A 12,950-nucleotide genomic window follows, 5' to 3' on the forward strand; every position below is an offset into this window, starting at 1 on the left:
AGTGTCATACTAACATGATTCATATCCGCGAGCTGTGCGGTAAACCACTCATCTTATCTGATGACCGCTTGTCTGGGGCAAGTTCAGGGTACGAGCAAGATTTACGCTCACAGGCTCCTTTCTTCCGCATCGATTCCGCACTGTCAGCTGTGTTGATAGATGCAACTTAGTAGCTCCGACTGTCACTAACGCACAACGAATAATGGCGGAAAGGCTGACACGCATGTCATGATTAGTCGAAAGACTATTAAAAGCTAGTATAAATGTCACTTTCAATTTCGCATACTAAATAAGATTTTAGTATAACCTTCACGGCACCTCATTTACTAAACGCAGCCATTACTTTATGAGACAAATTTATTAAACTTCATATATCATATACATCCACTTCAATTCAATATATTTATAAAATACAACTATATATATATTTGTCTTTGCAACTGACTAAACTAAACCGTACAAATTGTGATGGAATGTCGCTACACTACGCGTTTCATAAATATTTGCAATCGATCCTTTTGCTCGTTCACTTTTCAAAACTTTCAACAAATACGTAAAACACATTTTCGTTTTTCACACTCTCCCAGATACATGCTACCGGTTGGTTTCCCGACCTTCACACTTTGACCATAAATCCTTTTTTCCTCTTCCAGCTAGTAGGAAGTGTAGGTGACATAATAACCGCTGGGGAAAGATATCGTACGGGAGAGGATCTGATCTACGCGTTATCAGTATGTTGAGGCAGGGCAAGAGTGTTTGGTGGGGAGGGGAAGGGGGAAGCAAGATGTGGGGGGAGGGAGCAGGGCAGTATGATATACTTGCTTGGCCGATGTCACTCTGATGTCGTCTCCACCGGACAGGGACTCATAGATGCGATGATGATCGCGCTGATACGATGATCATCGTTGGTGTTCTTGTTGTTCAGGTTTTTGTTTTAAGTTTTATAACAAAATATTTGTTTATCAATGTAAGTACAGTATGTTCTATAAAGTCCTTCTTTTGCGAGATTATCAAATAGTAATGAGGGTTGTGAGAAGAAAGCATAAGCTGCTTTCTCTGGTAATACTTTTTCGCAACAATATGCTTGATGGAATGTTCATTTAGTTTCAAAACTACCTTTTTTAAGCTAACACGTTGATCTTTCAACTCTTTCCCACACACATATGTAAATACCCATTAAGAAAGAAGGTTTTGGAATGTAAGTTCCAACACTACTAGGTATCAAGTAGCAGGGAGAGACAAATCTAAACAGGGAATGGAAGCTTGATCTTCCGCCATGACGTAGAACGTAAACACATGCACAAGTCAACAGAGATAATCCGACGTCTTCCGTAGATAAGATCGAGTAGCGTCTTCTAATCGTACCGACGGATACAGTAACGGATGGTTAGTTCACCGATAAGAACACCCTCCGCACGATTTGCATGCGATCTTCTGCTATCTACGGTAGGCTAAGTGATTGTTTCTAATAGTAGAAGTGAATCAAACCGTGACTTCAATCCGATCACTCCCTAATTCACTGCACCTCATCTACTGCCAACGCGATACCCGAGGAGGCAGGTATACTACACACACACACACACAGGTCCTATTCTGTTCTAAACATTCCCCAATGGAAATAGCCGCCCATTTGCCTACCAGCTTATCGTTGAGATTCATTCTACGTGAAGAATTCAGTGTCTGAGTTCATCCACGTTCATCCACGTTCTGTCATTCTTCCTTGCAGCGCACAACATTCATGCGTATCCTACTTTTACGATTAGTGTTCTATATTCTGTTCTACCTGCTCTACTCCCGGGTGCCATCATTTGCCTTTTTCCTCTCTTCCATTATGTTTGTTTTACTTTGCTCTGTTTTACTTTGCTTCTTACTAGAGTTCACTATGTTCACTGTGTTGCTACTGTCTATTTTTCCTATTTTTCCTACAACTCAATTTAGGCAATTTTCCGTTTTCGTTCTGCTTTCTTAGTATTGTTTCAAGTGTTGTTCGTATTTTTATCTTCATTTCCTTATCTTCCATTTGTTTTGTTTTTCTCTCTTTTCATCCAATTAACGTCATAAGTCAGAAATCATTAATCCACCGTTGGCTTTTCTGTTCTGCTTCCTGTTTTGAGTGTCCTTGTTGGCGCATTTGTTTGCTTGCGTTGTCCTCTGTTGCGTAAGATCGCGCGGTACGAGCGAGAAGATTGTGAAGTGTTCGTTTAGGAGAAAGTGAAGAAATATTTTAAAAGGACACGTTGTAGCTTTTTCAAACGAGTTTGATAAGGATGAATTATAAATAACACAGACACACACACATTTGAAATAAGTGTGTGTCAGTACCTTTTCAAGCACAAGCAGACGCACGCTTGAAGCTCTTAATTGGCTGCACAAGAAAATAGATAATTTTCCACTTAAACATGTTAGAGTGTGAGAGTGAGATAGAACCGAGAAAAACCAAAAAAACACGAGATGAAAATATGAATTGCTCGTCATCTTTCTACACACTAGTTTGATATGAATATGGTGAAGTGCAGGTGCCGTGTGAAGTGTGATAGCCTTGTAGTGGTATAGGTGGGTCGGTTGGTTGGTGATGGGTTACATTCATTTCATCTTTGCCAAGAGGTGCATTTTATACGTGTTTGTGTGTGTGTGTTAACGTGAGTATAGTTGCAGTTTGCGTGCTCCAACCAGACCAGAAAGGAATGCATTTTTGTCTCGAACAAAAATCCTTAAAAAAATATATCATAAGTTTCATATAGAATTGAACTAAAACAATTAAGCTAACTAAATTCGCTTTCACCGCCATACGAAGGTACGTCAACCAATTTTCCTACAACAATTAACTAAACCTCGATGCTTGTAATGCTCCAACGAAACAGGAAAAAAATAAGCTCCTTTAAAGGTTTGGTTTGGTTCCCTTTTTCAAGTGCAAAGTGCGCAACGTCAAGAATAAACGACAGAAGTGTTAGTAGCTTAGTGCTTCATCAAAGTGCTGTTAAAATGGCTCCTTAATATGGTTGTAGTATTTCGTAAGTACTTTAAGTGCTCTTTCAACCCCTGCCTTTCTCTGTTTAACTAGTGTGGTGCTTCCATTTTTTAAATATAATTCTGAAATGTTTGCGCGGGTGCTTGAAGGATGATTGCAATTGTTGCACTAAAAAAAATGCTTCATCTTAACAGCTTTTTAAATACTGTGCCAGTTCCTCTCCAGTACGATATGCCGTTTGGCTTGGCGGCTTTCTTCGAACAAATATCGTTTCGGTGCAATGTGCATTGGGCGGGAGCGTATTTACCCGGGATGGGGAGGATGTTTTATGCATAATGAATGGTAGTATGAACCTATTCTTTTAACACGGGCTACGTACGATGATAGTAACGTGGATGTGAACGTATAAGAGAGCAATCAATGGAAGACGAATCATTATCAAACGTTTAGCCGAAACTCTAAAACTGCAAGGGACGATCTTGGCTAGGGTGTGTCCAACACAATCCAACAAAAGCGCGTCATAAGAACGGAAAAAGTAACAATCCAAAAGCCAAGCGCATAAAGGATAGGGGTTCCCCTTTTCTTTTTTGTAGAAAGGCTTTTGCGAGGAAAGGTGGTGGTGCATTGTTTGCGGTCTCTTTTGCTTCATTTCGCTTCCCATGTGGCCTTGTTGCAAGGTGCCGTTGTAGCGATTGCAAGTATTGCTGGTGGACGTGGTGTTGGTGTTGGTTGGTTGGTATCGGTTGTGTTTGGTTGGGCAGGCAGACGGCGTGCACCCGTACCGAACTAAACGACAAACCGTTCGGCATTGGTCGCACCGTCGATCAACTCAAGCAGGGCGTCCAGCCGGAGGTACAGCGCCGCAAAGCGCTCATATTCATTTCTGCTTATGACTAAACATCCTCATTCCATTATTATATCCGGCTTCGCGAGCGACAGCATCTTACCGCTACCGGCAGCTCCCATCGCTCCGTTCCCACCTTCCGCCACACTCTTCTCCTCCGCGAACGGTGGTCCGGCGAGGGATGAGTCTTGCATCGGCAACGGTTTCGCAACACCGATACGTACGACGCCCTTCGGTGCGCCCTTTAGCGCCTGTACCGCTTGATCGAGCGAAGCGTTCTCCAGGATCGTATCGTTTACAAACAGCAAACGATCGCCGGGAATGAGACGTCCGTCGAGCTGAGCTACACCACCGGGAACAAGCGAACGGATCACGATCAGCGTATCGTTCGGATCGAGCGGGTCTTGGTAATCGAGGATGGAAAAGCCCAGGCCACGCTCGCCCTTGATCAGTTCGATAATCTGTGGTTCCGAGCTCCACATGGCTAGCCCGGTTAGGGGTTCGAGACTGCGTGATTTGATTTTGGAAAATCCATCGCCTACGCCGACACCGCCAGCACCACCACCGATGCCGGTACCGTTCGTAGTGGCCAAACTGCCGTCCGATTTGGCTTTTACCAGCCGCTCCGATGGTGTTAAACTGCCGTGCAGCTGTGGATGATGGTGCTGTGTGTTGCGTTTAGCTGCGTCCTGCTCGAGCGAGCTGATTAGCTGCTCCTCGGTAAAGCGCAACAGATCGGGATCACCACGGGCGCACACCATGCACACGTCCTGCGGCAACTCCTTCAGGATGGAGACCACTTTCAGATGGTTCATGCCGAGCAACCGTTGTCCGTTAACCTCTGAAAAGCGGAAAGAACAATTGAATGTCAGAATGCAGCAATCACACTCCTCCAAATCGACATCTGAACTAATCCCTTACCGAGCAGTTCATCTCCCGAACGCAACAGTCCATTCTGTCCGACCGGTCCCTCCGGCAAGATCGACCGGATGTAGTGATGCGGACGTACTTCCTTGCCACCCTCCACGTCCACCGTTCCCTCGAGCGAAATGCCCAACCCGCTCGATGCAGCAAACTTGCGAATGTTGGCCACTATAATCTGCACCTCCGGGCCCAGAATGTTGGTCCACTTCTTCACGATGTACGCGCTGTCGGGGTCCAGATCCTGGGCAGCTTCCTCCACCGTGGCAGCACCCTTCAGCGAGCTGCGCAGCTTCACGGCTGCATTCTGATGGTGTCGGGCGATTGCCACCGGATTGGTAGCGTCCATAAGGACGTTCGGTTCTTCCAGCACGCTGCCATCACCGACGATCGTTGCCTCCTTAATCTTTTCCCGGTATTCCTGCGTGTCGATTGAATCTTTCGCGCGGGATAGCTTTTTGTGGCCAGCAGCTCCGATAAGCACGGTCGATGTGTCACCACCACCCATTCCGACGATTTCGGTCTCGTCCAGATCTTCCTCAGCATCACCACCCAGAAGCTCGTGCTCCTTCCCCTGAGTGCGTTGCAGTGCCTGGGGTGGCAAAATGTCGAGAATGTTGCTACCGTACTTGGACAGATCGGTCGGCACGAGTGGTGGCGGTGGTGTGGCCGGCGTTGGTGGTTTCATCTCATTCGCGGCGATTGCTTGCTGCAGCTGATCGTACTTTGGACCGCGCAGATAGCGCTCGAGACAGAGCGTTACTACGTGGCCGCTCTGCTTCAGTACGTCCACCGCCTGATGGTTAGAGAACCCGTGCAGTGACTGACCGTCCACCTCGATGATCCGATCGTTCACCTGTATCTTGCCGCTCAGATCGGCCGCACTGCCCGGTGAGACGCTCTTCACGAAAATACCGGACAGCTCCTCCTTCTCGCACACGTACCCCGCAATCGTAATGCCCAACCCGTTCTGATCCTTGCGCAGCTCCACCGTAAACACTTCCGTTTCGGGGAAATCGGGCAGGGGGCTTTCCTTGCCGAACGGATTGTCCAGCCCGGGGCTGTCTAGGTTAGCGATTGAGTAGACCCCGTAAATATCGCCGAACCCAGAATCTGCTAGGTATTGTTTTAATTTCAGCGGGTTTGCCAACAGTACCGTCGGCACGATGGCAGAATGATCGTACTCGGTCTGTCCTACCGTTGCCGGATCGATGGGTCGTGCCACTACGAGCTGTACGTGCGTACCGGACTGGCGCAGCACGGACGCCACTTGCTCCGAGACCATCTCGTGCAGATTAACATCACCGATCTGTAGGATTTGATCGCCACTCTTGAGCCTGCCGTCGCGATCTGCCACACCGCCGGCCAGTATCGTTTTCACGGTGACGCCTGTTGTACGGGCGCCTATAATGCCGAACCCCAGCCCGGTACCGTCGTTGACCAGCTCGATGTCGAGTATGCGAGACCAATCGGCTGGAGTAGGGCCAGCAACGATCGTTTCCGGAACGGATTTCGGTGAATCGGCAAACGGTCCACCGAGCGGGTGCTGATCAGTTTGCTCCGGATGAAGTTTGTGATGGTGGTCCTGAAATGGAAAACAATGGGAAAATTAGCAAAACGGAGTTGAAAGAGTTTTTGATACCACCACATGCACTTGCCAATGGGAGAAAAGGCTATCTAAAAGTGATCAATTAAGGGTCTTCCAGAACTCTGTGCTTAACTTTGTGTGTATTACAGTTTTTACTCGAATTGTCTGCATTATGTGACTCAAATATAGATACAAATCATGTTTGAGATACAAAAAGATTTGAACGATTTGATCTCAGGTCCTCTTATGCATAAAATAGGTCAGGTCGCTACTCATGGGTTATCAATCAGGCTCAACATGTTATTCTGATGGCACGTTGCAGAGCTAGGGATTCGCATCCACGTTCCCCAATGGCCGATGAAACGTGGAACCGTTCAACTGCTAATGAGGTAAGCAATTATCTGCCTCAATAATTCCTATCGCTTAAAAGGGGGGAATCGTTCTCCCTCTCTCGCTAAAATTAGAAAATCGATTATCTACTCCCCCAGTGACAAGTGCATCGGTGTGTGAATGTGCGTGCCCTTGAAAGGTACGATAAGAAAAGAAAGAACAGTAAAATACTTGAACAATCGAAGGCACCTCGAACAGCGACGACGGTTCGTTGGTCAGCTTCATCGAGGCGTTCAGCAACTGTTGCGCATCCAGCGGCTGTGGCTGTAGCGTTGCGGCCTGCCCCATCGATCCCACCCCTCCGGCCAGCTGCGAATGGTCGAGCAGATTAAGCTTTGGCTGCGACACCACCAGCATTCCGCCCGGACCGGGACTTCCGGGCGAAATCTGAGCCGATGGAACCCGCTGCTCATCCTGGTAGTCCGCGTCGAACAGATCCGTCCCGGGCGGGACACTCAGCACCAGTTCACCACTGTTGGCAATGTCAAAGTCTCCGGGCAGTATCGAGGGGTGCTGCGTGATCTGATGGTTCAGCTCGGCCAACGAATCCTGGATCTGCACGATGTTGCGAAAGACGGGATCCTGCAGCAAATCGAGCACCAGCTTCAGGTCGTCGCTTACGTTGAGCTGAAGCTTGTTGGGCTCCATCTCTTCGACCGTCTGCTTGATGATTTCGATGTGCTTGAGCGCGTTCGAGACATCGCTGGAGAGATGCATCTTGGCGTTCGCATGCATGCACCACACACTACGGCCACTAGAAACACACACACACACGCTACCGAAACACACCAATGCAGTTGGGCATTAAACGGAACACTGTTTACGAACTCCGCTTTCCGTGTTAGAATGTCTCTTTTGTGTCGTCTTTACAAGAGATACGCCTCTTTTACCACTTTTTTCTCCTACGCGCAGCACAAATTCCTTTCCAATTATGTGTTTACGTGCACACAGGGGGAGGAGAAAAAAACACACACAAACAACTGTCAACTCAGATGACGTTGACAGCTGTCCGTTTGGCGGTTGACACTGATCTAGATGAATGCAGGGTTCGCACGCTCAGCAAAGGGGTAAAGGAATCGGATTGTTTGTTTCAGTATATTCGACTGGGCGTTGATTTTAATCTTAGTTATTTTACAAAACTTAGAAAATGGTCGTTTAAATTTCCCTATAGATTTCTCAATTAAAATATTCACACGTAAAGTAAGCAAAAGGTTCACCCTTAGTTTAAACCCACTGTTTAAGTGACCGGTCATAAAAGTAAGACCAATAGAAGCCACTACTGCAAATACAACTAAAATAACTATTTTTTAGGAAAATCTGACTCCTAGACTAAATTTTACCAAAGGAAATCTAGGAAGGCAGATGTGGTTCATTACCGGTCTGTCCATTTATGCAAATGAAGAAACCGCGTGTTCTGTTTAACCACCTAAAACAAGAGCTAATGCGAGTAATTTTTAAATGATATTTAGACCATGCTTCATGACCACCACGATTCATGATAAGAAACAAATAGTTTCCGTGCCCTTCGTTATCTATGTATCGACTGGAGAACCTGTTTGTCGCGAGTTCTGTTTTTGGGTGTCAATTGCTAAAAATAGATATGACTAGCTGCCTCAATGTTGGCACAGTTCCAAACGCGTACTGGACACGGAAACACAAGGTGCGGATGCCCGTAATGTACTTTCACCTACCAGAGAACGTTCTACATTCTAGCAAGCGCACAACCTTCCAGGAGACAGTGCAACAATAAATTAGCATGAATCGCGAACCATTCCAGCCAGCTTCGAACCACCAGACCAAATGGAGTGTCCCGGTGGGGCCGCGGCACGTGCCTTTGGTGACGCGTGTCCCTTCTAGCTCGCTTTCGCACTACTCTCGTAATGCAATCGAGCCTTCCCGAACAACGTGATTCCGCGCCATTCACAACACACTCGCAACACGATGCGGCGAACTATCGAACACGCCCCAACACTAGCAACAACGCCACCAAATGCCACTACCACCACCTGATGGCGTAATCGATCGTGTTCCTTCTCGATTATGCGCGTCGCCAGTGTTCGCCCTCTTTTCTTCTTCTGCTTCCGAAAACGGTACTTTTATTTTAAGCCATCAAGACGAAGCAGAAGAAACCAAAACAATCCCCCAGCGTGCCCCAGCACGGTGGAAATTTGGATCGAAAAAATGCAAAAATTAAATGCCACAAGCCGCGAACCACCCCGCGCAGTGATGGGGATTGGATGGGGAACAGCTGACCGACGTGTCTCGAACGTTGTCGTCGCACCTCGATTAATCGCGGTCATCGTGGTGCCGTAAACAAAGGTCGCTTTCCCCCCAAAAGCAACCAACACATCAACAAGTGGCAAACTTACCGCTTTTCCCCCTGGAATTCAAATCATTTCTTTCATGTGCGAAACATAGAATTTTAAAAACTCCAAAAGAGCAACGTTTTAAACTTTCCGCATGTTTTCTCACAAGCTTTCGAGTGGTTTTATTTTATCACTAGAAATAAGTAAGCTTAACAACTTTCGCACAACACAAAAAATCGATCTCAATTTGAGTTAAGTTCTTAAAATCATACACGAAATGGTACACAGCTTCATGCGGGGAAAGAGCTATAGGAGGATGGAGGGAAAGGATAAGTTGTGGTGGGAGGGGGGGGGGGGGTGGAAATGTGGGTTGGAAAAACTAAATCCTACTTTTCCAACCCTCTCTGTTTTCGGTATTCTTTGACATGTACTAGAACGTACCCAATAGTATTACGAATCTACCCATCATCATTCACTATCTTCGCCCTGCGGTTTCACAGCAAGCACGCATACAAACACACACACACACACACGTAGAAACTATCGCGTTCCTAGTGTGGCTAAGGAGGAGCTGCTTCTTTGTCTTGCTATCTGCTGCTTCCATTGTGGAAACATCTGTCCTGCTAATTTTAATCCCATCTTTTCTGTGTTAATCTGTTTTAATACCATTTTTCCTTATCCTTTCAATGTTGCAAATGTTAATTCAGTCTTTCTACTATACAAATGGGCATCTCTCGCATTGGGAGATGCATCCTTGCTGCAACATCGAGTATAGCTCCCCAATTAGCCGCTACCCACGAGGATAGTGTGGTGTTGCATGTGTTTGTGTATGTGCTAATATTTGGCAAAGTATCGATCATAGTTCCGGTCCTGTTATGGTTGTTTTCCTACTCTCTCTCTCTCTCTCTCTCTCTCTCTCTCTCTCTCTCTCCCGAAAATATTAACTAAAAAGTAAGCTGTTTTTCTTAAATAACAAATATTTTCCCTCCCTTTTTCCTTAATAGTCTTCCCCACATTCACATATACGCATCCCTATCCAGGTAATATATATACACAACGATTTGTCCCTGTCCTCTCGTCCAGCGTAGGGGATTACTTCTCTTCCTTCCTTACTTCCCTCGCGCATCGGTGCCTACCTTGGATTTGAAATAACTATTAACGGAAAAACAAAACAAAGGTACATATTTCCAAGCTAGCTTTCTCTTTCTCTACACAACATCCTCTCCTTCTGACACGCACGTGACATTTTTGCTTTTCCTATAAAAATCACGGCCTGCTACGAACTTCTCACCCGATATCAGTGATTTTCTCTGCCTACCACACAACCCCCCTTCCCACTCTTGGTGTAGTTTTCCCTCTCTTTGGAATCTTAACAATGCGCCCTGTACCCCCATAGTATAACTCAAAATGCGGACGAAATGATGATGAGCTGTTTGAACCCGAACAACGAACTAACCACGCGATGCGCACACACCCTTCCTTCTAGAATCTTCGCTCCTGCCAAGCACTGTTGCCAATAGAGGGCGCTAAAATTCACTGCCACAGATATACATACACACGTACACGCTGAGTGATACACATTTGCACACATCCCGGTTGCATCTCTTATTTTAAACGACCCTTCCGTGGCGCTGGGTGTACTACTCTGTATGCTGCGGTGCTGGGCGTGTGTGGGGATTGGATGGATTGTTGGAGTCGGGACCACCCCACCCCACTGCCCTCTTTCCCGTGCGGTGCTTGCATTCCAGCTGGCGGACCGTTACATACAACAACATCCGTCCGCAACCCCCGTCGTCGCGTAGCCGGGGGTCTCGAATCGCTCTCCTTCATCGGTTGTAAAGCGCACTACTAGAGGCGAAGGTCTCTTGCCGTGGATGCTACCAGAACCTTCTTCTTCTCTTTATTCTTGGTGTGCGACGTCCGGACGATTGGTGGCCTCCGGACCGGACAAGTTGCACCTGTTGGTTCGTTGGCCTCGACATTGAGAATCACCCCCACCATGAACATCCGCCAACGTCTCCCTCCCTCATCTTGTCGGGCTCGGGAACGTTCGAGAATGGTGTTGATGTGCGGTGCTTTCATCGGATGGGATAACGGATTGAATCACGATGCGCGCTCGTTGGGTGGGGGGTGCCGTTTTCAGTATCGTGTTGGGTCATCGCCGCTGCTCTCTCTCTCTCTCTCTCTCTCTCTCTCTCTCTCTCACTTACATCGGGAACAAATCCGAAATGATTTCCTTCGCGGTGGAGGACACCTGATCCGGGAAAATGATATCGAACCCAACGACCAGATCACCTTTCCGGCTCGGTTCCTTCGGGAACGGTAACCCATGGTTCTGTAGACGCTTGACCGTGTGTGGCTTGATGACTTCGCCGACCGTCGAGATGGTGAGCGTTTCGCCGCTTAACGTCCGTACGTTCACCACCGTCCCGCACAGTGCCTGCCCCAGGGAAATCTTCGCCGTGTACTTAATGTCACTGCCCTCGCGCTTGAAGTACTGGTGCGGTTTGTCCCGGATGATGAACACGATGTCGGCCGGAATTTTGCCCGGAATCTGGTCCCCTTCGCGCGGGAACGTGATTTTCGTGCCCGCCTTCCAGCCCGGTTTCACGTTGATGTTCAGTATCTTTTCCTCCTTCCGCTTGGAACCGTCCTGTCCCATCACCATCTTCGAGATCTTCATCTTCTTCTGGCAGCCCGTATTCACGTCCTCCAGCGACACGTACAGATCGTGCTCGATCGCCGGATCTTGTACCTTTTGCTTTCGCTGCGGCGAACCGTGCACGTTAAACGACTGCGATCGGAAGGCACCACCCGTGCCTCCACCGAAACCACCTCGCCCATCAAACCCGAACGGATCGCCATCAATTTCCTGGTGGAAAATGTTGCCACCACCATCCGAACCGAAGAACACGTTGAACGGGTCGCTTGTGCCGAAGAACTGTGCGAACGTGGCACGCGGATCGCCGTGGAAGTTGTACTGGAACTGTCCGCCCTGACCAGCCGATCCGGGCATACCGCCGGCACCACCCTTCAGACCCTCCTCGCCGTACTGGTCGTAGATGTCGCGCTTTTTCTTATCCGACAGCACCTCGTACGCTTCGGCCACCTCCTTGAACCGTTCCTCGGCCTGCGGCGACTTGTTCTTGTCCGGGTGATACTTCAATGCCAGCTTACGGTACGCCTTCTTGATCTCGTCATCGCTCGCACTTTTCGACACGCCGAGAATTTTGTAGAAATCTTTCCCCATTTTCACTGCCGCTTTTGTGTGAGTGTGTGGTTTGGTTTTGGTTTTACTGTTACTTAACGGTGTTCTTGCGCACTCAAAGAACCGTACTACCGACGGTCGATACGTTCCAGAACGTTCTGCTTCGAAACTGACACACAGGCACCGTTAGCCCCTTTCTCGACTGGAATTTTTCACCTTCCGCTTAACGTCCCTTGTGATAGTCTCTGCACTTTGCAATTTCACGAGTTTCAAATGTTTTTTTTCTCTCACACACGCACAGATTACTTTCTCTTCAACTGCACTGGTTTGCTGCGTTGCACAGCACAAAAATTACGTATTGTTTCACTGAACGATTTTGCTTTTATCTCTTTTGCAGGAACAACAAACGAGTTGGTTGCTTCCCTGTTGCTTGTTCGCGTTTCATTACCTTCCCCAGTGGCCGCTGACGGAAGCTTTATATGAAAACATTTTTTCTAGATGCTTCTCGAAGCCCGACTAGAACCGACCAGAAACTTCAGCCGCGCTGTCAACGCCGAAATCTGAGCGCAAATGTCAAGCGCGACTTGAAAATTCGACCATGGATGGATTCGAGCAGCAATTTGCGGCAGGTATTTAATGTGATTTTTATTTCATTTTGCAGTTGTTATAGAATTCAGAAAAAGCGGGCTTTTTTTAAGAATAATGCATTTTTATGAGTGCTTTCA

The 12,950-nt window shown here is 47.5% G+C and overlaps 2 protein-coding genes across 3 annotated transcripts; both read right to left on the bottom strand.

Annotated features, from left to right (window-relative positions):
• Positions 1-339: 339 nt before the first annotated feature.
• LOC118511387 (patj homolog) lies at positions 340-7,692 on the bottom strand. Of its 2 annotated transcripts, none has more exons than XM_036054406.1 (3): positions 6,901-7,692; positions 4,734-6,318; positions 340-4,653 (listed from the first exon to the last, which is right to left on the bottom strand). In XM_036054406.1, the coding sequence occupies exons 1-3, from the start codon at positions 7,444-7,446 to the stop codon at positions 3,872-3,874; spliced, it is 2,913 nt and encodes a 970-aa protein (XP_035910299.1). In that variant the 5' UTR covers positions 7,447-7,692; the 3' UTR covers positions 340-3,871. The 2 variants fall into 2 exon arrangements, with proteins under 2 accessions (XP_035910299.1, XP_035910297.1); XM_036054404.1 differs by having other exon boundaries at positions 6,883-7,691.
• A 1,464-nt stretch (positions 7,693-9,156) lies between these two features.
• On the bottom strand, positions 9,157-12,697 carry LOC118511397 (dnaJ protein homolog 1-like). Its single transcript, XM_036054431.1, has one exon. It carries the CDS (start codon positions 12,265-12,267, stop codon positions 11,224-11,226), a length of 1,044 nt encoding a protein of 347 aa, XP_035910324.1. The 5' UTR covers positions 12,268-12,697; the 3' UTR covers positions 9,157-11,223.
• Positions 12,698-12,950: the final 253 nt, after the last annotated feature.

Source organism: Anopheles stephensi, chromosome 3, assembly GCF_013141755.1.
Source record: "Anopheles stephensi strain Indian chromosome 3, UCI_ANSTEP_V1.0, whole genome shotgun sequence".
NCBI lineage: Eukaryota > Metazoa > Arthropoda > Insecta > Diptera > Culicidae > Anopheles > Anopheles stephensi.